General features: G+C 60.4%; 3 protein-coding genes across 21 annotated transcripts in view; 1 reads left to right on the top strand and 2 right to left on the bottom strand.

Moving 5' to 3' along the window:
• Window positions 1-6175, bottom strand: part of EXD3 (exonuclease 3'-5' domain containing 3) — an 80606-nt gene extending 74431 nt beyond the window's left edge. The window contains exons 1-2 of one of the 3 annotated variants that reach the window (XM_053204296.1): window positions 6156-6175; window positions 2365-2713 (exon numbers count right to left, since the gene is read on the bottom strand). The gene's annotated coding sequence lies outside the window, so the exon portion shown is untranslated. Of the gene's footprint in view, window positions 1-2364; window positions 2714-4978; window positions 5119-6155 lie in introns of those variants that run through there. The other 2 variants (XM_027051009.2, XM_027051008.2) reach the window with 2 other exon arrangements.
• On the top strand, window positions 4578-16664 carry NOXA1 (NADPH oxidase activator 1). 8 transcript variants are annotated; one of them, XM_027050933.2, is made up of 14 exons: window positions 5267-5705; window positions 8881-8963; window positions 9926-10034; window positions 11643-11777; window positions 12024-12131; window positions 13071-13130; window positions 13412-13455; window positions 13962-14094; window positions 15158-15197; window positions 15393-15451; window positions 15692-15846; window positions 16006-16120; window positions 16225-16339; window positions 16428-16625. In XM_027050933.2, the coding sequence occupies exons 1-14, from the start codon at window positions 5529-5531 to the stop codon at window positions 16514-16516; spliced, it is 1422 nt and encodes a 473-aa protein (XP_026906734.1). In that variant the 5' UTR covers window positions 5267-5528; the 3' UTR covers window positions 16517-16625. The 8 variants fall into 8 exon arrangements, with proteins under 8 accessions (XP_053060279.1, XP_053060278.1, XP_053060276.1 ...); XM_053204304.1 differs by lacking the exon at window positions 5267-5705 and adding an exon at window positions 4578-4679 and having other exon boundaries at window positions 16006-16339; window positions 16428-16664; XM_053204305.1 differs by lacking the exon at window positions 16006-16120 and having other exon boundaries at window positions 5266-5705; window positions 16428-16664.
• ENTPD8 (ectonucleoside triphosphate diphosphohydrolase 8) lies at window positions 8382-22523 on the bottom strand. Of its 10 annotated transcripts, none has more exons than XM_053204307.1 (11): window positions 22084-22390; window positions 20249-20634; window positions 20040-20157; window positions 19787-19904; window positions 19010-19160; window positions 18705-18864; window positions 18379-18609; window positions 18026-18289; window positions 17668-17778; window positions 17385-17519; window positions 8382-10195 (listed from the first exon to the last, which is right to left on the bottom strand). In XM_053204307.1, the coding sequence occupies exons 2-11, from the start codon at window positions 20272-20274 to the stop codon at window positions 9992-9994; spliced, it is 1518 nt and encodes a 505-aa protein (XP_053060282.1). In that variant the 5' UTR covers window positions 20275-20634; window positions 22084-22390; the 3' UTR covers window positions 8382-9991. The 10 variants fall into 10 exon arrangements, 8 of the variants coding, with proteins under 8 accessions (XP_053060282.1, XP_053060281.1, XP_053060286.1 ...); XM_053204306.1 differs by having other exon boundaries at window positions 20249-20631; XR_008290792.1 differs by having other exon boundaries at window positions 10064-10195; window positions 18026-18284; window positions 20249-20631.
• Between the last annotated feature and the right edge of the window lie 564 nt (window positions 22524-23087).

The following is a 23087-nucleotide window of genomic DNA, read 5'->3' as shown; positions in this document are numbered from 1 at the left end:
GTTGTGATCACGTGACGTTCGGCGTTCTGTACTACCTGTATTGCAAGACATGGCTCGTTTATCAAGTTAAAATTTATTAGAAATGTTTGCTCATCCTGTGGAACACTCGCAGAACAAGTTACAATCCAAGGTTTTACTGTATTTTCTATTTTAACTTTTTTGTACTTGCTAAATATTCTACCATGAACACACTCCACTTTATATTCACAAAGAAAAGAAAACCACAAATGGTATCTTAAAAGTTCAAATAAACTATAAAGGAATCTTAGCTGCAGAAAGGAGACGGGGCCACCGTTCACTCCTCCATGAGCCCCCCGACAGGCCGCAGGGGCGGTGGTCACTTCCACTGGACACCAGGTCCTCTCCCCACGGCCCTCGCTCTGCTGGATGGCTTTAAGCCCTCACCACCGGTTATCTGCTGCTGGCAAACAGACGGCCCCAAACTCAGTGGCTCAGAACAGAAAAAACATCCTGCCCTGGTCGCCAGGGGTCAGGCACTTGAAGCAGCCTGGCCCAGTGGCCCTGTGTGAGGGTCCCTGGCGGTCACAGCTGGAACAAGGCAGGGGCTGCACTGTCTCAAGGCCCAGCTGGGGCCGGGGGCTCACGCAGGCTGGGAGCACACACCCGTGCGTGGCAGGAAGCTGCCAGCCCGGTGCCCGCGTGGCGGGAACTTTGCAGCCCGCTGCGTCCCTGCTGCTCACCACCTGCTCCGATTTTGTTTCTTCTCAGGTGTGTTTGCATAAGGCATCGATTTCTTGAGGTTTTCCCATTTACGACCGTGGTGCCAGTGTGGACGCAGAACATCTGCGCTTCTCATTAAGCTTGAGTGTTGTCTCACTTCACTGGTTTCCCTCTACCTCGTCAGGAGTTTATTTCATTGTTTGTTTTTCAAGAACTGGTGTTTGGTCTTTCTGATTTCATTGTTTTAATTGAGACACTGACTTTATTTTTTTTTTAATTTACTTTATTTTTAAGTAATCTCTACACCCAACACATGGCTCCAACTCACGACCGAGATGCAGCGTCGCACGCTCGGGCCAGCCGGGCGCCCCGTCTTACCAATTTTATACTTTCTGATTTAATTAATTAGTTAATTAATTAAGCTTTTCTCTTAATTAACTCCCTCTTCTTCCTTTTGGTTTCTTCCCTTTGCTTTTTACTTTTTTGGGCATGATTTCCTTCCTTTTGACTAAATACGGGCTACTTGGATTTGCCTTTTCCTCCGAACGGCTCACAGATATTCTGCTTCCTTCCGACCTCCAGAGCTGCTGTGTTGGCCTGGCTCCCTCCTCCGCAAACGGCCGTCACCGCTCTCTGGGACCTCCTCAGACCGGCCCCTCATCCTTGGACTTCAGATTCAGCCCTGCATGTCTCAAGGTGTCATCCACTAGCTCATTCACCTACTTCCTGCACCATAAGCTCTTTCCTTCCTCACAGGCTGTTCTATCAGAGTCACGGGGCGTAACGTGATGGTGTCAGTCGGCCCGAGGGCTCTGAGCCTTGCCCCTTTCTCGCTTCCCCCGCAGACAGCGGGCCATGCCTTGCAGTGGCCATGGCACAGGGTCCCCCACAGCCGCGAGGCGGTCTCATGTGTGGCCTGGCCCAGACACCCACCGTGAAGGGCCGCGTGCAGAAACTGGCTCAGAGACCGGTGGCGGCTCGTTCTGCGTTTGAAACCACAAGGCGAGAAACCGGCACTGGCTTCGGCCTGAGAGTAGAGGGGCGCGTGAGGGCGCGTCGGTGCTGCCGGCCCAGGACTCCCATCGCCCAGAGGATGAGGGTCTGCCCAGCATGGAGTCCTGCAGGAGCGCTGACACGTTCCCCGTTCTACAGTCTCAACCGTGCACCTTAAAGGAGAGGAGTCTTGAGGAGCTTCCTGCGGGCACGGCTTCCCTGTCACACAGGCGGTCTCGGCCACCAAGAAGAGCACCCCGCAGCGGCCTGAGCTCTGCCTTCCTCGTCCCTCTGGTTTTCCTTCAACGTTTCCTGGGCGGTGGAGGGCGAGGTCCTCCGCGGAACTGGTGGCTTTGAGAGACGCGGTGCCCTGCGGCGGGTGCCTCCTCGCTGACCCCAGGAAGGGCCGGGTCTCAGGAAGCTGATCTCTAACACCACACATTTCAATCACACCAAGACTATTTTTATTTCCTGAGGGAAAAATCTTATTTTTATTTCATTTTGTCTTGGAAAGTGCCCAGTTTTTAAAGGAAAAAAACAAACAAACCCGACTTCTTTGTATTGGGCTAAAACCAATTCCTGCCCGTTTCTTGGACATTCGTGCTCCAGAATTAACCACAGAGAAGCACTGCCCTCCTCTGCAAATAAGTTCCAGCACCATGCCGACCTCTATCTGAGTCATGCGCTTACCTGAGGAAATGGTTCCCTTTTCTGGACTCTTCTACTGAGGCAGGAATTGTGTGATCCACACAACCTTAGCGGGTCTGCCCGTAAAGCTGACAGGGAGGCAGCTGGTGGTGGCAGGAGCCTGGGCGGCCTCCCCTCCGATGCCGCAGCCACTGCACGTCTGGGGAGGGTGCCAGGGCCCCCTGCAGAGGCCAGCTTCAGACCGGTCCTCAGGCCGCGGCCGCTCCAAACGCTGAAGCACCTACTTGGAACAGATTTTAGCAGATGTAAGTTTTCGAAACAACACGTCAGCAGCTGAATTTCAGAGCTGGAAGAATCTTAGGCTCAGTAATCACTCCAACTTTCAGGGCATCTGTAAAACAGAAAAACCTGTGATTGAATCCTTCTTTAAAAATGGTTTTAAATTAAGAATTTATTTTGAGATACACACGCAGTTCTGAGAGAAAGAGACATCTCATATACCCTTTATCCAGTTCTCAAGACGTTACCACAGTCAAAATCATAATGAGGGACTGACACCAACTCAGTCAAGATATAGAACGTTCCACCCCACAGGACCCCCCAGGGTTGCCCCTTTATAGCCACCCCCACGCCATTAATCTGTTTGCAGCCCCAAGCAACCACTAATCTCTCCGCTTATATCATTTGTCACCTCTAGAAACGTATACAAATGGAATCAAAGTATGCGATCTCTTCCCACTCAGCATGCCCCTGAGCCTCCTTCCCCGCAAGCTGTGTGTGCCCACGGCCCATCCTTCGTCCACGTGTGGGTGCGAGTCTGCCTAACCGTTCGCCCACTGGAGGACAGCTAGGTTGTTTCCAGTTTGGGGCTTCATGAACAGAGCTGCGGTGAATGTTAGGGTATGGTGACAGGCACAGGGATGGGACTTTTTTCATCTTTTTATTATGGAAATAGAGAAGTCGATAAAAGAGAGATGCGGCAAGTACCCAAAGGCAATTCAAACAGTGGGACCACTGGGGAGCGAGGGCACAGAAAGGCCAGGCCAGAGCCCAGGGGAGGCAGGAGGGGCAGCCGGGGGGTTTGGGGGACCCGGGGGGGGGGGGTCATGTCCCTGAGGCCAGGCAATGAGTGGGGAGGATGAGCCATGCCCAGGGAGGAGGTTACTAGTGACCCTGACAGGTCTGCAGGAAGGCCACCCAGAGCCGGTGTGGGAGCAGCACGGTGGGAAAGGGAACCAGTGCTGCCGCCCACCTCCAGGCCAGCAGGACGGGGAGCCTCAGCCCCCACTGGGGAGGAAGCAGGTCCTCGGGGGCACAGGTGCCCTTCCAAGCACATCACAGGCGATGTCTGTGAGTCGTCACAGCGCTCTGCCAGGCCAGGACTCAGTGCTCCCGTTCCTCAGGTAAAGAAGTCTATAGGGTCAGAGAGCTGGACCAGGATCACCCAGGGAGGAGACTCAGCCATAACCGAGCAGAGTGGCTCCCAGGTCACAGGACCCACAGGCCCGACGGGGGAGAGAGGATGGCCAACATGGAAGGCAAGTCAGGTCCCTGAGTTACAGCTGAGTTCTGAGTTCTGACAGCCATCCAGGACCCGAGCCTCCCCTGGACCGTGGGGGCCAGGGTGTTCTCTTATGTGCATGAAAGGACAGAGCCTGTCTACAGGAGCATTTCTGGGGTTGGGTGTTGTGTTGGCTCATTTTGTGTCACCCTGGCAAAGCTGTGGTGTCCACATGTTTAGTCAAATACAATCACAGGTTGCTGTGAAAGCATTTCTTACATGAAATTAACATGTACAACAGTAGACTTGTCCTAAAGCAGATGACCCTCCCTAACGTGGGTGGGCCTCATCCAGTCAGGGGAAGGCCTTAAGAGAACAGAGTGAACTCTGCCCCCAGACTCAAGTTGAACCCTGAGTTCTTCCCTGGCTCTCCCGCAGATTTTGGATTTTCCAGCCCCCACAGCTGCTTAAAGTCAATCCATCTCTCTGTACACCTGTTGGTTGTTTCTCTAACACAGGTGTGAAGGATGTGACAGCAGGTAAGACCTGTATGGGAGTGGCGGTAGGGACGTGTGCCCCCGAGAGGCTGGGGCCCCTGCAGGGAGAGGCTCCTGGCCCCGGAGGGCCTCCACTTTCTAGTGAATGAGGTTGTGCAGGGCACAGGGCAGGGGCTCCGCCTGCCACAGGGGTGGGTTGGGCTGGGTTAGTCCTGCCCTCTGAGCCTCCATCTGGGCCAGGGACAGGGAGCACAGGACCGACGGGCCCCAGAAGAGCCACTGGCACGTCACCACGACCTGGTTTTCCACGAATGAGACTCGGGGCCTCCCCCCGAGTTTCCCCCCGAAGTTGAGCGAGGGTGAGCGCGGGCCGCCGCCATGGGAGACCCCAGACCACCGTGGCCCGCCCCCGGCCCCAGGACCGGCCCCCGCGGCTCTCCCCTCCCAGCGGAGCCGGAACGACAACGCCTTCGCTCCTCGCAGACTCGGTCCGCGGGCTGGCGGGGCAGGGGCCGAGTGGAGGGCCCATCCCCACCACCTTCAGGGCCGGCCAGGCCGCCGGCTCGGCCACAGCCCCGCTCGGCCCTGCCCTGCCTCCCCGCGCCCCTGCAGACCCCGAGACCGCCCCACCTCGGCCCGCGCCCCGGCGGTCTCTCACCTGAGCCCGCGGGGTCCGCCCGGAACCCTGGCCCGGCCGCGGCGGTAGCGGCAGGCCCGGACGGCTTTCCCCGGCGCACCGAGACCCACACTGCCGGAGGCGCCGCGGGCTGGGGAGAGCGAACTCGGGGAGCTCCGGACGGAAGTCCGGAGGGGCGCGGCATAAGCGGGGGGCGGGGCCGGATGCGGAGGGGCGGTCCCTGCGGGGGCGGGGCCGTGGGGAGGGGCGGGGCTGGCTCCGGGAGGGGCGGGGTCGCTCTGCCGCGAGAGGGCGCTCTGGGCAGCAGGAGACGTGGCGTACCCGCGGCTCGTGGACTCCGCGCGCTCCCAGCGCCGCGTCCCGCCCGGATACCCTGCCGGCCTCGGAGTGGGGGCCCCACATCCCCACGCTAGTCTCCCGACCCTGAAGGCCCTGCCTCGCGGCCCTCGGCCCGCAGTCGTCCCGCCGGACCTCTCGCGGGACCCCCACCGCCGCCGCCGGCCGCGCCCGCCGCGCTCCCGCCCGGAAGCGCGGACTTCCGCCGCACGGTTCCGCGGGTGTCCACGCCGCCATGCCCTCTCTCGGGGACCTGCTGCGGGAATGGGACCGGGGCGCGCAGGCCGTAGCGCGCGGGGACTGGGACTGTGCCCTGCGCCTCTTCTCGGGCTACCCGGAGCCGTCCGCCAGGATGTGCTTCAACGTGGGCTGCGTGCACCTGTTGGCCGGGGACCCGGAGGCCGCGCTGCGGGTGAGCCGGGGGCCTGACAGCCGGGCGCCCCCAGGGTTGGTCGCGGAGACCCCACCTCTTGGGGAGGCTGTTCTCTGGCCCTGGGGAACCTTACTTACCTTGCTCCGGGTCAAGGAGCGGTGCGATAAAGACCCAGCTACAGGGATGAGCCCGGGGTCCCCCCCCTCCCGCCCTTCTTCCTGATAGTCACCTGGGGATGTCCCCCCAGGGTTCCGCCTCAATGAACACCTGAAGCAGGTGGGAACTGTGTGATCGGGGGATCCCACCAGAACCGAGTCTGGGCCATGATGGAGGTGCTGGGCTCCCTCACCACCTCCACTAGGTGATGACCACGTGCCACACTCTCCAGTCAAGGAGAAAGGCCGGGGCTCTTGCTAGTGGTTCAGGTGCTCACGGTCTAACATATACGGAAGTAGGCTCGAGGCCGGATCTTGCTTGGAGGGGACTTACCTGCTTCCCGAGGTGTAGAGCTTAGAGCAGGGGACGTCATCAGATGCCTGGCAAGGAGATGAGGTCTGTCTCATCTGATCTGAGTACTTCTGTTTCCCAATATGTCCCCCAAAACAGAAGCAAGACTCAAAAGTGCACACGGGCACACACACATACCTGCCTCTGCGGAGGGGGCAGCACCGAGCCACTCGCCACCTTTTAAATGCTTTGTGTTCTTTTTTTTTTTTAATTTTTTTTTTCAACGTTTATTTATTTTTGGGACAGAGAGAGAGCATGAACGGGGGAGGGGCAGAGAGAGAGGGAGACACAGAATCGGAAACAGGCTCCAGGCTCTGAGCCATCAGCCCAGAGCCTGAGGCGGGGCTCGAACTCACGGACCGCGAGATCGTGACCTGGCTGAAGTCGGGCGCTTAACCGACTGCACCACCCAGGCACCCCAAATGCTTTGTGTTCTTTAAAGTGATTCATGTTCCGCAAAAATCCAGCAGCACTCTACTCATTGTTCTGGTCCCCAAATCTCCCCAGTAAAAAGAAACAGGATCCTACGGTTGTGGAGACCATCAGTGACAGTTACCTGGAAAGTGACACAAATGAAAAGAGAATTAGGTATTGTAGGAGAGTGCCCATGTCAATATCTTGCAAAAATTCACCACAGGAGTTGGGGGGGGGGGCGGGGCAGAACTGGGCAAATCTTACAAGGGATCTCCTCTGTCATTCCTTACATCTGCATACAAATCTACAATTCTCAGGAACAATTTCAGTTTTAAAATGTTACCTAAGAACGGGAACACAATCGCTGACAGCAGGTAGTTCAACAGCGAATGGTAGGTGTGAGGCCAATCCAGTTATCACTTACTTATAAACTGTGATTTAACCAGACAGAGGGGCCAGAGGTGGTGAGCAGAAGAATACGGTATTAAATCCTCTACCCAATAGGAGAGGGAGGACTGTGGAAAGACAATAAAATTCAGTAATTAAAGCATGGGCACTTTAATTGGAAACGTGGAGATTTTTGAAAGCAGACGGAATTGCTGCAATGAACACAAGTGTCTCTGGGGAGCAGGGCAGGTGAGGAGGGGTGTAGAGAGGACAGTGGTCTGTTGATAGGAACCTGTGTGAGCCTGATTTGGTTGCTGTTCCTGGCAGGGTGGCAAACAAATGGACCTCTCTGGCACTGAGCGCCCCCCGCATCAGGGCCTCCGTGCATCCCTTCAACCTTAGGTCAAACCCAGGGCTGCACAAGCCCCCCATTTGGCCAGATTGTAAGAGCGTGAAGCCCCTCTGACTGATTGCCTGTGTCTAACTGATAGCCACTGTCCTCGTTAGGAACAGACAACGTCATTTCTGAGTGAGGTGTAGGGAAGAGCTGTGCTTTACACACACACTAAAACTTTTGTTCTTTCTGATTCTGATAGATAAGGAGTGTGTCCTTTCATGAGAACTATCAGAAATAGGGTTGTCATGGACTCTGGGTCTGGAGTTCTTGTCCAGCAAGAAAGCAGACCCAGGATTCAAAGCGGGAGACGACTAATGTCCGGGAGAAGACAAGAGCCCCGAGTAAGGGTCTTTGCTCCGTTTTTATTAGGATCCGAAGGCTTACCAACATGGTGATGGACGTGCACAAAGGGACAATGAAACTGCGAACATTAACTCGTGGACGTGAGGGAAAGGGGGTCTTGAAGATATTCGGGGTTAGGGGTTTGGGTTAACACAAAACAAAATCCTGGCTCCTAGCGAAAGGTTGTTTACAGCAGACTTGACTTGTTTACCTAAACTCGCCTAGGGGACCAGAAAGACGGAGCAGGCTACCTCTGGGTCAACAAGGCACCTTTCTTTTGCTAATTAGCTCTGCTCTGGGCAACTTCACCCGCACCGACTATATCCCTATTTACCTAATTTGGTCCTTCCTTCCTGTGAAAGCAGCTTTCTGCTATTAAACTAAGTTGGGGGGCTTTTCCACCCTGGATACCTAATGTTGTTCACCTCACCTTGGATGTTTTCATCCCGAGAGTCCCTCTTCCTGTGCCTTTGTCCTATACTGGGACCTTTGTCGCACTTTGCCTAATCTCCTTTACCCAAACTTGGGTGCGAACATCCTGTGGTTTTCTAGTTTTTCACGCCTTGCTAACCCATCCTGCAGGCTCAGGGAATTCTGAAGTTTATTCCCCACATAGGATTTAAGGGTTTTTTTCATGTTTATTTTTGAGACAGAGAAAGACAGAGCATGGACGGGGGAGGGTCAGAGAGAGGGAGACACAGAATCCGAAGCAGGCTCCGGGCTCTGAGCTGTCAGCACAGAGCCCGACACGGGGCTCAAACTCACAAACTGTGAGATCATGACCTGAGCCGAAGTCGGACGCTTGACCGACTGAGGCACCCAGGCGCCCCTCCCCACATAGGGTTTTAAAAAGACAAAAATCTTGCATAACTGCATCCCCCAGAGGTAACTATCATTAATGTGCCACAGTGTTTCCTTTTTTTGTACCCCCTTGTCATTACGGTAAACAGACTGGACTGTGGCTGTTTTCTCTGCTCCCCGGGAGCTCAGGCTGGTTTAGGTTGTGCCACTGAGGGAAACTGAATGGTGATCCCTGCATGCAGGCTGTTGTGGGGCCCAGTGAAATTCCTTGGCCCCCCGTCACTGGTCATCTGTCTGGGCTGTATCTGTGACACAGGGGTGATGGAATTGCAGACCTTGGTGATCTGTGGGCATTTCTGTCCTCAGGCATTTGACCAAGCAGTGACCAAGGACACTTGCATGGCTGTGGGCTTCTTCCAGCGAGGAGTGGCCAGCTTCCAGCTGGAGAGGTGAGCACAGAGGTGTCTCGTTTCTTCTCTGAGGGCCCTTTGTCTCTGCAAAGTTCATTCTTGTGCTCCCCGCCTCCTCTCTCCCCATGGGCACCTTCTCTTGCCCACCCCCTCCTCCATAGCTTCAGGGAAGCCTGGAGGAGGACACTGGTCACGCTGGAGGGGGACACAGGGAACAGCCACACGGTGAGCCCTGTCTCTGTGCTGAGGTTCACAGGGCGCTTTCACGGGCACTTCTTCCTTTGTTCCTCACCACATCTTTGCTGCAGCAGGGATGGCGTGATTACACCCATTCTGCAGATGAGGAAACTTAGAACAGGGCTGCAAGAATGGTGTGTCCCAGGGCAGGGAGGGGGTTGGGGTCCTCAATGCTCACCTGGGCTCTTTGCACTGTGGTCCTTCCCAGAGGAGGAAACATTCTGCAGGACAGGCCCGGCTTCCCCCTACCCCACCTAGCCCCAGGACAAGCCCCACGGCAGGCAGGCCCCATGCCAGGCAGGCAGGCTCTGGGGACAACCTCCTCCTCTCATGGGTCCAGGAGCCTCCTTGGAGGAGATGGGGATTCTAGTGGAGGCCAAGGAGTGTCCAGCCGGTCTCTGCGGTAGGAGGCCCACAGGGTTGGGGGTCCTATGAAGCAGGAGGGAAATGTGGCAGAGGGTCTGGGGTACAGACAGGGGCTCTAGGCGGCAGAGTGAGTGAGGTCCCCAGGAATCAGGACTGGATCAGAGCTGGCATCACCTCACACCCCGGATGTGGTGCCCCCATGCCCCTCACAGCCAGTCTGTCCATGACCCGTGTGTTGGGACTTGAGGGCCCACCATGTGCTGAGACCTGGGTGACCACCACTGCCCCCTAGCAGGTTTCCCTGGAGCTGGGGTGGTGGGGAGGCTGGGGCAGGGCTTGGTCCCTTTCCCTGCAGCCACTGAGGTCCCCCTCGCTGCTGGCTCCCCCACTGCCTACAGGTTCCAGGAGGCCCTGTGTGACTTCCGTCTGGCCCTGGCACAGCTGAGGGATAACACCGCCATTGACTATACACAGCTGGGCCTGCGGTTCAAGCTGCATGCCTGGGAGGTGAGCTTGCACCAGGAAGTGTGGCCCGCTGGGGCTCTGGGGGTGCTGTCTGCGGGTGGCCCCGGGTGGTCCTTCAGGCCCCGTCCTCTGGGTTCCATCCTCTTCTCACTGTCACAGGTGGGGCCGTGTTGACCGAGGCTCCCTCTGGCCACTCTTTCATCCTGAGGAAGCTGGAGGGTAGAAGAAGTTAGAGGCCACCAGGAGTGCTTTGCCCAGGAGAAGGGCAGGGGAGGGGCAGAGAGCAGACAGGTGAAAGGCAGGTGGGGTCAGGAAGCAGCACAGCTTGGCTCTCTGTGGCTGACACCAAGGGAGGGGAGTGGAGAGGACACCGTAGTGCTCCCCGGAAACTGGCTGCCTTGCAGCCTTCCCCCAACAAGCGGTGTTGCAAGAAACAAGTCGTGGGGAAGCCCCTCCAGGTGGGGTCCCCTGGCCCAGGGCACTGAACAGTGCAGGGCGGTGGGGGGCGCGGGGAGGAATGGCCTGGCAGTGACCCCCACCTGGCCTCGTAACAGGAGTCTCCAGAGGGCGGCCAGCTGGCTCTGGGGGTGTGGTGTCACCTGGCAGGCCCCGGGGACAGAGGGCCGCGCGGAGGGAGTGTGTTGGTTTCTCTTGACGTTGGGCCAAGTTGGGTGGCACTTGCTGCCTCGGTGGCAGCAGCAGGGGCTCAGTGGGGAGGTCGGCTCCCAGGAGCACCAGGCAACTTTGCTTCTGCCCTCGGTATGTCCGGCCGCGGCAGCCTTAACCCAACCCAAACTGTCTGTCAAACGTCTTGTGACACGGCGGTGGGGACGGGGACAGGACAGAGAAATGGGTTCCTTGGACGGCACCCCCAGACTCATGCACTGACAGGGCAGCACACAGACGAAGGGGCCGCAAAAGGGGTTTGGCCAGATGCAGAATGGGGGTGAGGCAGGCAGAGAGGATGCTTCCCGCGCCCAGAAATCCGCCCCTGATTTTTGGAGCAGAGAAGCGCCAGAGCGATGAACCGCTCCGGATGGGGGGGTCTGGAGAGTGAGGCCTGCCCGGCAGAGCCCCGCACTGGCGCCGCCACGGACCGGCTGCCTAGCCCTGAGCCAGGCTCCTGGGCCAGAAGAGCCCTCGCTGTCGTGGCTCGGGCCAGGGGTGGGGTTGTGGGAGGGGCTGGGGTGGGGCGGGGTCAGCGGAGGGGCTGGGAGTGGGTCCGGGAGAGGGGTTGGGGGACGGGCTGGGGGCCGGGGGTGGAGCCAGGGGAGGGGCTGGGGTGGGGCCGGGAGAGGCGCCGGAAGGGAACTGGAGGTGAGGCCAGGAGAGGGGCTGGGGGTGGGACTGGGAGCCCAGGCCAGAACCGGGAGGGGGTGGGGGGAAGGGCGGGGAGGTCCGGAATCCGGGCCCGAAGGTCTGATCTAGGAGTGAGACCTGGGAGGGGACCATGAGACTGGAGCTGGAGCTACATAGTGGCACTGAGGGCGAGGCCAGGAGAAAGGTCGGGGGTGGGACTGGGGGCACGCCCCGGGGTAGAATCTGGGGCAAAGGCGGGGCGAGGCGGGGCGAGGCGGGGGAGGGGGGGGGGTTGAGACCCAAAGGCCGGAGGGGACTAAGGGAGGGAGTGGGCTGTCCCCTGGCTCCCAGGTGCTCTTCAACTTGGGGGCTGCACAGTGCCGCCTGGGTCTCTGGGCTGAGGCCACCCGCAGCTTAGAGGAAGCCCTCTCCAAGGGATCAGAAGGGGCCCGAGACCACCTGTGCACTGCCCTGGACCAAGTGCAGGTGAGGGGGGGGCAGGGAGGAAAGCAGGTCGTCCCCACCCCTTGGGGTTGTTGGTCCCATAGCCCACCGTGCAGGGCTCATATCTATACAGGCCCCCCAAGACTTTCTAGAGGGAGGTGGCCCATGTGCCCAGGTGTGGGGGCTGGGGAAGGACTTCCTGTAGTCTGTGACAAGTGGGTGGAGGGGCCCCCTGAGACCACCGCCCTGGTCAGATGCTCAGGTCTGCGTTGGCCGGGCCCCCTCCAGAAACAGGTGCACCTGCAGCCTCGGCAGGGCCCCAGGGGTGAGGTCTTCCGGCCCCACAAGTGGCACCTGGAGCTCCTGGAACCAGTGGATTTCCTGGGCAAGGCCAAGGTAAGGGGGCAGCGTCTCGGTTCCCAGCCCAGGTGCTCAGGGGCCAGCAGCAGCCAGCAAGCTGGGGAGGGACCGGCCGCCCCCAAGCTGCAGACATACGGGAGCTTCCTAGGTCAGAAGCAGTGTCTCCAGGTGGAGTTTACAGATCCCAGGCTCTTGGAACCAGGACACAGAGGCCACCAGAAGTTGGCTGCAGAGGAGGGAGCTCATGCCTTTTTGACGGGGACCCTCGAGGCTCCCCCGCCTGCCTCCACTTCAGCCATGCTTTTCTGGCCTCAGAATCTCCTTGGCTCTGTCTGCCTGCATCTCTGCCCCGGACAGTGAGATCTCAGGAAGGCCCGAGGTAGGCTGGCCCGGGGCCACTTCATGCCTACCCTTTGGTCAGGGCCGGGCAGCACCACCAGAATCACAGAACACTGGGGAACACAGGGAAATAACTCCTGTGCGCACAAGGAAAATTCACATTGACTTCAAGCTGGTGGCCCTTGGGTTAGCCCCGGCGCCCCAAGGGCCGAGGTCACCAAGGGCCAGCGTGCTGCATGTGACCATGTTAAAAGTGCTGGCGAGGTCACCTGCCACAGACACCTCATGTTCGCAAACATCTGCTGGTGGGGGCCAGGCGGTTCTGAGCTGCGTTGATCAGCTTAGAGTCCACTTATCACAGTATAAGACCTCTAAGAAACAAAAATATTTCAAAAATTGTACTAAAAATAAGTTGAAACTCTCAGCACAGATGTCTTCCTTTATCAGACGTATTCTTCCTACCTTCCCAGCCCCCATGGTGGCAGTCTGGCAGCTTGGGTCAGGCCCCTGCCCAGCAGATGGGAGACTCAGGGGGGTGCGGTGGGTGGCAAGGGCTGGGAGCCAACATCACAGAGCCCCCTGGGGGTTGGGGCTGGTGCCTGCTGACCCAGCTGTCCCCCTGCTGTCCCTTACCAGGTGGTATCCTCTGCCTTCCCTGCCGACCGGCAGGAGGACATCCAGCCTCAGCAGCCCCAGGTGGGTGGTGGCCTGCCAGCCTGCCCGGCTTTCTCTGTCAGTTTGCAGGCCTGAGCCCTTCGCATCTTTTTACTGTTACGGGAGGAAAATGCTCTGGACCGTCCATCCCCAGTGTTCCTCTGATCTGGAATCGGGAGTAGCAGGCCTATTCTGTGCGAGAGTCTATAAAAATCACGCAGTCTTGCTTGGGGGGGTGGGGAAGAGCATTGCTCAGCCTCCCCGTCCCGAACTCACCCACCGGGGTCTGCATCCTGAGAGAGGATGGCATTCTGTGCCCACAGGTTCAGGGTGCAGATGGCAGAGCCAGGCCTGGAGCCGCCCCACGGTAGGAAGGAGCGTCCCTCCTGTTGGGGCAGAGGCCCTGGTGTGAGGCCCGAGGCCGGAGCCCCCGTGCAGACCTGGCCAGGGGCCAGGACTGTCACACCCCCTTTCCAGAGTGGATGTGGCCGGAGCCCCTGATGCCAGGGGAGGGGTGTCCCCCTCTCATAGAGCCGTCACTCTGGCCCCGGCGGGCACCAGAGGGGAGTTGAGACTGCGGTCATGATGACTCCAAGCAGCGCAAAAGCTCAGAGCCAAGGTGCCCAGGGAGGGTGCTGTCGGGACTGCAGGCTGGCGTGATTACACTTCCGGCATTGCCAGACTGGAGCCTCACGGATGGGCTGTCCCCACTCGGGAGAGGGGCTGGTGCTCAAGGTTGCGTGACGTAGAGCCAGCCCCACGCCCTGGGGCCCTGCTTGGACCTAACCCTCGTCTCCACACTCCAGACCCTCCTCAGGCTGTCCGGGAGGAAGTCCTGAGGTCAGGGCGCCCCCCCCCCCCCCCTTCACCTAGGGCTGCAGTCACCGGGGCCTGGAAAACCCACACCGCCTGTGGTCCCAGGAGGCCCCCCGAGACAGAGACACAGGTCGGCCCCGGGCAGGCGGGGCAGGCTGACCACCATGCGCCCGTCCTCTCCGATGAACAGGTGGGTGACCCCAAGATGGGGAACAGCAGCCACAGCCAGGCGCTCTGCGGGTCTCGGGCGGGCGACCTCGTGCCCTGCTGGGGGACAGAGCCTTGGCTTTCTCTGTCGGGTCAGAGACAGGGCCGGAGCCAGACACCGGGGTCGGGGGGCCTGCTGATGGCCGTCCTCACCCGGCCGTAGGCCTTGGGGGGCCTGGCCTGCAGCCTGTGCGTCTGGGTCTTGGGTCTTGTGCCATCCAGCCGTGGCCCTTGCCACCCCAGCCCTCCTTCCTGGACACAGGCTTCTCCCAGGCAGGTGCAGCCAGGAGGGGCGTGGCTGACCCCCTCCCGCACCAGCACCAGGAGAGGGGCCTCCACGCACAGAGCAGGCGGTTGAACTGAACAGACATTTTATCAAAGGACTTCATGAGGGAATATGCGGTCACTTCCCTTTCTTTTCCCTGGTGCTCAGCTAACTCAAGTTGAACGGACCTGTGCCCTTAGCGGTTATTCTCTGTCACAGCTGTGCTTTATTAACTTCCTGCATGCGGTTAAAGCTGCATTTACTAAGTTCGTGGTACTTAGGGGTTTTAGGCCCTCGACCCTCCTGGCACAATAGCGAATAGCTTCTGAAGTGCGTTAACCAGCTGGTAAATACGCTGAAGTCCAAATGCTTCCTTTACCAATGAACTTCCAGACCCTCACCTGAAGTCAGAACGGAGTCAGGATGCCCTGGACCCCGGGCCTCTCTGGGGTGCCCTGCTGCCCCTGCAGCACATCCAGCATAGGGTGAGGTCCAGCTGGTCCCTGGCCTGGGTCCTCAGGCTCCACCTGGGACCACCCGGGATGACAGCTTCATCCGCACTGATGTAAGGCAGCCTGTCTGTGGTCGCTAGGACTGTGGGGACCCGGTGCCTGCCCTGAACACACCCCAACACGGGTTGCATTTCTGGCTTGCTGGTGGTCAGCTGGTTCACAGGCCATACGCCTCACCACTGGGCCTGCTTCCACAAGCCAGGGACACTGCCCCACCCCCAGGGCCCCCATCCCTGGCCCCTGCTCCAAGCCTGTGGCTTTCCCTGCAGAGGCCCAGTGTGGAACAAGTTGGCAAACAGGTTCCTCCAGGTAAGGGCTCCTGAGCTGCAGGCGGTGGGCAGGGACACTGGGGGAAGGGGGCAGGCATCTGGGGGTGTGGGGAGCAGCCTCTTTGTCCCCTAAGGAGGAGATTGGCTACCTGTGCTTCCCAGTGGGCGTGTGGTCCAGGCAGGTCCTCTGCTCCAAAATATTGCACCTGAGAACCTGCTCTGTCAACCTCCACAGGGCTGCGGGTGGCAGGGGAGCCAGACCCCCGCCCTTCTGAAGACCCCTCTCATGCTGGGGTAAGAGCCTTGGTGTCACCCCCACTCTTTTGGTATTTGGGGCCCTGAGGCTAGGCCCCATCCCTTCAAATGGCCCTGGGGACCCCAGCTGATGAGCAACGTACAGGCCTGTAGCCCCAGCCCCCTGCCACCGCCTTTGTCCCCACCCTCAGCCCCAGCTCGAAGGCCACCCCAGTTGGGCCTTGTGCATGGAGATTTGGGGCTTTACAAGCTGACCACTGCCTTTCTGCCTTGTCCCAGGGAGTGGCCGTGGGGGACCCTGAGTCCTTGGTGACCCTCATAGTGCAGTGTGCCTTCACACTGGCCCTGAAGGTCCCAAGAGGAGCTGACCTGTGCAGCCTGCGGACCCTGCTGAGCCAGGCCCTCCCCGACCAGGCCCAGCACGGGCAGCTCAGGTGAGCCAGTCAGAGGTGGGACCTGAGGTCTCTGAGCCTGGCCCAGGGCAGAAGCCCCAGGGCAGGGGATGGAAGAGGGGCTGGTACATCTGTGCCCTGGCAGAAACCCCCCCCTGCCCCCCCCCCCCCCCCCGCTCACTTGGAGGAGTTTCTCTGCAGTTACCAAGACCCCAGCAACGAGGGGCGCTGGGTCCCCCTTGCTAGGGAGGAGGTGCTACAGAGGGCCTGGCGGGACAAGGCGGCCAGCCCTGGGGTCCTGCGGCTCCAGTGCCGGGTGAGCCCCAGGAGAGCCCGGTGTGGGTCCCGGTGCGTGCGGGGTGGGGGAGGCCCTGGGGCCCTTCTGCAGCCGGCCCACCCTGGAGCCCTCCCCTGCCACAGGGAGCGGGCGGCCGGCCTGTCCTCTACCAGGTGGTGGCCCGGCACAGCTACTCTGCCCAGGGGCCTGAGGACCTGGACTTACAGCGGGGGGACATCGTGGACGTCCTGTGTGAAGGTCAGCGGGGCGCTGGGGCCAAAGGGGTTTCTGTGAGCAGATACTATCTGATGTGCCCTAAGGAACACTGACATCTCCTCGCGTGCAGTGGACCCGGCCTGGTTGGAGGGCCGCTGTGATGGCCGCATCGGCATTTTCCCCAAGTGCTTCGTGGTCCCAGCTGGACAGTACATGTGAGGAGCCCAACACCCCCACCTGGAGCCCCACATACCCCAAGCCCAGTGAGGAAATCAGCCCTAGGAAGTCCCGTGGCAAGAACGGTTTTAATAAAGCAATCTTCCCCCCACTAAGGTGTGGTCTGTGTTCTTGACTTGTCCACTGTGAGGGCCCGATGGAGGCTTTGAGGATGGGGGATGGGGCTGCTCCCAGAGAAGCCTAGGAGCCTGGATACCTCCCCTCAGGCTGAGTGATACCCCCGTTCGGGCCGGGCCCCTCCGCCAACCTCCTGAAGCCCTGCCAGCCTCTCCCAGGGAGCCGACCCCTTCTTCAGCAGTCACTCCCGCGTCTGGGCTTGACTGGGCCCCATGTCCCGCTAACACTGAAGGTCAAAGAGCCTTGGAATGCTGCAGGGGCCCCTGTGGCCTGGCACTTATCACCTGTCGCTCTGGGGAGGCCACAATACCTCCTGCATCCACGGGGGCCATCTCACCGTGGGGCCAGAGCCCACGGGACAAGGGGACCCGGCAGGGGTCAGGAGATCAGGGAGGCTCTGACCAGCTCAGACCGTGGGAGCTGAGCCCGTGCCTTCCGCCATCAGGCGGCTGCCCAGCTTAGCCCTGGGGCCAGAGGAGCTGGCCTGCCACAGCCCCCAGAGTAACCGCGAGAGTCAGCACGGCAAAGACGACCCCGGCCGCCCAGATGCCATAGCTCTGTGCCCGCCACCGGGCAGGCACCTCGGCCGGGATCATGCTGGTCAGGTTCAGCATGTAGCCCAGCGTCCAGCCCATCTCCGTGCCACCAGCCTGTGGGACACACGGGCTGCTCAGTGCCGTGGGCGGCTGCCCTGGAGCCCCTGACCCACCCTCGCCCTGGGCCAGGTGGTCACCTGCTTGCGGAACTCGATGCCAGGCCAAGTCTCCTCACTGAACCCGTAGCCCTCAAGCAGCAGCGTGAGAATATACAGCCCCGAGGTACAGTAGTCACGAAGCCAGCGGTCCTGCCCGGGCGAGCTGGCCTCCACCTGGGGGCCCGGGAGGTGAGGAGCCCGTTGGTGTCCCCGCTCCCAGCCTCCCAGGCACAGGGTCCCACCAAGTCCCTGCCTGCTGCTGAGGTCTGTGCCTGTGACAGCCGCAGCTCGGAGACCCAGGGCGGCCCTGGGATCCACCCACCTGCTTCCAGGGCCTCTGGCAGAACTCCCAGATGGTGGCGTTGACAGTGGCCAGTGGCTGCTTGGAGGTGAGATTCAGGAAGCGGAAGGTGTAGTAGAAGTTCGAGAAGGCCTGGGGGCAGAGGGGGGTGATGAGCTGTGTGCCTTCCCTGGGCACTGGGGTGATACCCGGTGGGCCCGGGTCGGAGGAGCCCTGGACAAACCAGGCAAAGTCCCCACCTGCCCCCACGCGGGGCCCCAGAGTTCCCAAGAGCCCGCCTGTGCAGGGCTCATCCTGGGCCCACCTGGGGTCAGACCCCTGGGGCCCGGGGCCGTGGAAGGAGGCTGAGACCCTGGGGAGGACAGGGAAGGGAGCTCACATAGAACGGGCCCCGCACAGGGGGCTGGTAGACCCCATTGAAGGCACAGTGTCCTCGGCCCTGGCAGCTGGAGAAGTTGAAGAGGCCCCGGATGGCTGAGATACAAGCCCCGGGGTTCCCTGTCCCTTCCACAGTGAGGCTCCCGGCCAGCTCTGCAGGGGCTGCTGTGTGCACACAGGGGGACTCGTAGAGGGCGGCCGGGGACAGCGTGGCCCAGTAGCCGCTGTGGTAGCATGGGTGGCGGACCAGGGGGCCGGAGCTGCTCTGCGGGAGGGCAGGGAGGTGGCCTTGAGCCCAGCCCAGGGCCACAGGCCGCCCCAGCTCGCCTCTCCCTCCTCTGTGGCCCAGCCGACCTGCACCAGCTGTGCCAGAAGCCTGCTCAGCATCTGGTCCCGCCCGAAACAGAGGTAGCTGTGCGTGTAGACACTGTGCTCAGATCCATAGAGGCGGAAGGTGGTCTGGGTGCTCTTGTCCAGTATGGGGCCTCCAGGCACAAAGGTGATCTGGGTGGAGGCTCCACCCATGTCCAGGGCGCCCACCAGTGTCCCCTCCAGAGGCTGGATCCATTCTCCAGAGAAGGAGTACTGAGCACAGACAGGGGGCACTGAGTCCTGGGACCAGCCGCATTGACCCACCGCCCCTGGTCATCCAACCCCCACCCTCGGGATGCACACAGCACCTTGACCAGCATGCCCAGGACGTAGTTAATGGTGATCCAACCTAAAGCACCCTCGTCCTGCCCGGCCAGAAGCTCAGCACCCCAGAAGTCCAGGGGGGACTTGCCCAGGACCTGGGTGACCGCCGCGAAGATGTCTCTTGCCTGAGAGCTATTCTTCTGGCTGGACAGAAAAGACCAGCAGCCCGAGCTGGCAGGAGACCCACACCCACTCCACTCCGCCCGCTTGCCCAAGGCATGGACACCACCACGGCTCTCGGAGCTGTTCCTCACGGATGTGCCACAGGCCCCAAGTCAGCCCAGCTCACCTGAGTAGCCTCATGCCAGCCGTGGCCCCCAGGAACAGGGGCGTCTTCCGCTGCTGTGCCTCTGGGATCAGCGCCAGCGCTTCCTCCAGGCAGCCCTGCAGGCTCTCACCGGCTTGTGCAGGATTGGAGGCATAGGAGGAGATTCCAGGCCCTGAAACACAGCACCCCAGGACGAGGCTCCAGGCCTGAAGGCTGGGCTGGGCCGGAAGGGCCTGTGGGGAGTTGAACAGTGTCTCCGCCCCCCACCGCCCCCAAAAGGTATGCCCATGTCCTAACCACTGAGATCTTTGAGTGGGATTTTATTTGGAAAAGGGATCTTTGCAGATGTAATTAAGTTAAGGGTTTTAAGATGGGATCATTCTGGATTCCCTGGGTGGGCCCTAAATCCGATGACCCATATCCTCTAATTAAAAAAAAAATTTTAACGTTTTATTTTTTGAGAGAGAGAGAGAGACAGAGCACAGGCAGGGGAGGGACAGAGAGAGGGAGACACAGAATCAGGCTCCAGGCTCTGAGCTGTCAGCACAGAGCCCGATGCAGGGCTTGAACTCACGAACCGGGAGATTGTGGCCTGAGCTGAAGTCGGACACTTACCCGACTGAGCCACCCAGGCGACCCCTGATGACCCATTTCCTTCTAAGACAGAGGAGAGGGAAGGTCAAGGCACATGAGGAGGAAGGCCACGTGAGGGTGGGGGGAGAGGTTGGAATGATGTGGCCACAGCCCAGGAGCCTCCAGAAGCTGGAAGAGGCAGGAAGGACCGGGCAGGCACTGTACCACTTCTGTGCAGGCACATGTAGGTTCTGGTCCAGTTCCACACTGACCATCTGTGCCACTTGGGTAATTCACTCAACCTCTCTGAGCCACTTTTCCTGTAGGTTGATCTGCTGATTTGCTAAAGGATGTAAATGTGGCTCAGCTGGCTCCAGCCTGTACCACCTCCCAACCCTCTGCCTCGCCGGGAATCCCTCCCAGACAGCAGCCGACAGCCGTGCACACCCGCCCGCTGTCCCCAGAGCTGCCTACTGACCTTTCGCCTGGCAGACCAGGGCCTGGCTGACCACGCCCGTGTCGTTCTCCTTGTCTGCTGGCCACCGGTACACAAAGAGGGACGTGTGGGAGGACCCCGCGTCAAACACAATCCCAAACTGAGAGTGACAACAAGGTCAGGAGGGCGTGGGGCCAGCGCCCAGCCCAGCCCAGCCCAACGTCCCCGCTGCTCGGGGTCTGGGGGCCTACCTTGGTGTCTGTGGGCAGGAGGACATCAGTGGCCTCCACCAGGATGAGAATGAGCGTGGTGAGGCCTGAGGCCACTGCCGCCCCGAGCAGTGCTGTGAGAACCCGCGGCTTCCAGGTCAGCCCCATCAGGGCAGGGCAGGGCAGGGCTGGGCTGGCACCTGTGGGTGTGGGCAGCAGTGGGCACTGGACGCCCCTTGCCGCAGACACTGCTGCCCTGGAGAGCCACCCTGTCCTCCCTGGGGCTCAGCACGTCTGAGCTCAGTCAGTGGGCAGAGCTGAAGACCACACCACAGGAGCCGGGCCTGCCCAGGAGTGCTGTGGAGCCAGGGTCCAGCCTGGGACATACAGTGCTGATGGGGTCCAGAAGAGCCCCTTTCTTTCTTCTTCTTTTCAGACAGAGAGAGCGAGAGAGGGGGGCAGAGAGGGGGGGGCAGAGAGACAGAGAGAGAGAGAGAGAGCGAGGGGGGCAGAGAGAGAGAGCGAGGGGGGCAGAGAGAGAGAGCGAGGGGGGCAGAGAGCGAGGGGGGCAGAGAGAGAGCGAGGGGGGCAGAGAGAGAGAGAGAGAGAGAGAGAGAGAGAGAGAGAGAATCCCAAGCAGGCTCTATGCTCAGTGTGGAGCCCAACTTGGGGCTCGAGATCCTACGGCCCTGGGATCATGATCTGAGCTAAAATCAAGAGTCAGACGCTTGATCAACTGAGCCCCCCAGGCGCCCTCACTCTCCCCACCCTCCCGGGAGGAGCCCCAGTTCTGAAGGTCAGCTCCAGACTGACCTTGGGGGACCCAGGGCCCTGCCCCCCCCGCCTCCTCTCTGCAGCCCTCTCACCTCCCCCAGGGTAGGATCTTCACTCTGGGAGCCCTGAGGTCGGCCCTGAACCAGGTGAGGACAGGGGACCAGCTAGACATATAACTGCTCCCAAGCAGCCTCCCTTGTGCCCTAATGAGTGAGGTCGGCAGGGCCCCAAGGAGCACATTTTCTTGAAAGGAACTTGAGATCAGGGAGTTCCGAACAAAGACGTTGGTTTCTATTCGAAAACCAACCGTTGCCTTCTCTCATCTGATTTGGAAGCTCTGCAGTTGGCTCCACACCCCGCCCCGGGCAGCTGGCCGAGGCTGAGCCTGGAGTGCAGTTTGCACAAGGCCGAGGTGCCCGGCTCAGTGGCCTTGGCCCCTGCAGGACCCTCCCCGGGCCCCAAGCGTCCCCAAGCCGGGCCATACACACAGGACTGCCGGGAGCCTCGGCCCCGCTGGTGCCTCCGTCCAAAGGAGACAGCTGTCTGGGGTCTCCCAGGCCCAGAGATTCCTGTGATTTTGTATCACACTGTGTCTCACAAAAGCGTAAACATCCCTCATGTGCTTATTTCAAATGGAGTGACAGGCAGGGGTGATGATGCCATTGTCTTGGGGCTCCGGGCCCCCTCCCCCCGCCCCTGTGGCGTGGGACAGGCTGTGTGGATTAGGGACCCATTTGAAGGTGGGAAGATGGGGGTTCGGGGTTGGTGAGGCCCAGAGGGGACCCAGCCTGTGTCCCCAAACCAGAACCTGGGTCACAGGCCACATCACACAAACAGGTGACAGGTAGGACCCAGGGACACTGGGACCCCACCTCCTATCTCACCTCCAAGGGATACAGCAATCTGAGACTCCTCAGCTTGAGTCCCCAATGAGTGGGCAAAGAGGATGGGCAGACTCCCCCACAGTCAGAACACCCTCCCTCAGGACTGGTTGCCCCCCCCCACTGACCGGAACAGCCCTCCTCAGACTGGGACAGCACCCCCCAGACTAGGATAGCCCCCCAGACCCAGACAGCACTCCCAGCCCAGTACAGCCCCCTCACCTGGGCTGTTGGAGAGCTGGCTGCCGCAAGGAGGAAGCAGGCTGCTGTCTCTCAGGCACCTGCTGGGTGTGGTCCCGCCTCTCTCTTTCCCTCAGCTAGTCACCGCCCACCTCTGCTTGGACCTCACCAGGCAGGTGACAGAGCTGCGAACTCTGTCCACTGGGGGCTGGTGCCACCCACCCCCAGATCACAGACTGGCCAACAGAGGCTCCGTGGGGTTGAACTCAGCCCCTGCTGGGGGTTAATCCCCCACTACTTAGGGTCACACTCCACACACCAATCCCCCACCCCATCACCCAGGGCTATACCCTCACCTGCTGCCTAGAGTTCTCCTGCCCCACCTGCCGCATTTGGTGACCACCCAGGTGGGCCCCCACCCCTCCCTGGAGGTGCTCAGACTTTGCCCTCTAACCTCCCCCTCCCCCAGTGGGAGGCCCGGTGCCTCCGCTCAGGCTAAGGGCAGGTCAGTCAGGTGACCCAGGGCTTGACCAGAGCAAAGGCCAGAGGCCCGGCTAGCTTGTGGTCCAGGAAGGAGGGAGATTCAGCTTCTCAGCAATGTTTTCGTTTGGTGATTTCAAGCATACAATAACATTACCCCACTTTTGTGCACACGTGTGGGCTCACGGGAGCACTGCCACAGTCGGACTCACCAGGCACCCCTCCTCTGCCTCCCCAGGGTCACGCCCTGGCCCCAGCCCAGCCCAGACCCACCAACTGGCTCCTGTCACAGTTCTGTCTCCTGGCCACAGGGATAGGTGTGAGGCCTGAGGCCCAGCAGCCACCATGGGCTCTGAGGTCCCTGCTCTGTGCCTGAGTCAGTCTGCATAGATAGGCCGCAGTTTGCATGGCCTGCCCCCGTGGAAGGCGTGAGGCATCCGGGGAGTTTCCACTCTGGTGAAGAGCTGCCACGGATCCTGGTGCCTGAGTCTCACCCGGGAGACCGCTGCTGAGCCTGTGGCTGAGTCACGCCTCACTGAGTTCCAAATCGCCTGTTTCCAGAGCCA

This window comes from Acinonyx jubatus, chromosome D4 (genome assembly GCF_027475565.1).
Source record: "Acinonyx jubatus isolate Ajub_Pintada_27869175 chromosome D4, VMU_Ajub_asm_v1.0, whole genome shotgun sequence".
Lineage (NCBI taxonomy): Eukaryota > Metazoa > Chordata > Mammalia > Carnivora > Felidae > Acinonyx > Acinonyx jubatus.
This window is presented reverse-complemented; position numbering and strand designations above follow the sequence as displayed.

Coding starts and splice junctions, on each gene's coding strand:
- NOXA1 (XM_053204299.1), top strand. CDS start 5,529: ATGCCCTCTCTCGGGGACCTGCTGCGGGAATGGGACCGGGGCGCGCAG. Junction 12,132..13,070: donor ATTTCCTGGGCAAGGCCAAG/GTAAGGGGGCAG, acceptor GTCCCTTACCAG/GTGGTATCCTCTGCCTTCCC. Junction 15,452..15,691: donor AAGACCCCTCTCATGCTGGG/GTAAGAGCCTTG, acceptor GCCTTGTCCCAG/GGAGTGGCCGTGGGGGACCC.
- ENTPD8 (XM_053204307.1), bottom strand. CDS start 20,274: ATGTCCTCCTGCCCACAGACACCAAG. Junction 19,905..20,039: donor CCTGGTCTGCCAGGCGAAAG/GTCAGTAGGCAG, acceptor TACATCCTTTAG/CAAATCAGCAGATCAACCTA. Junction 17,779..18,025: donor CTGTGCGGGGCCCGTTCTAT/GTGAGCTCCCTT, acceptor CTCTGCCCCCAG/GCCTTCTCGAACTTCTACTA.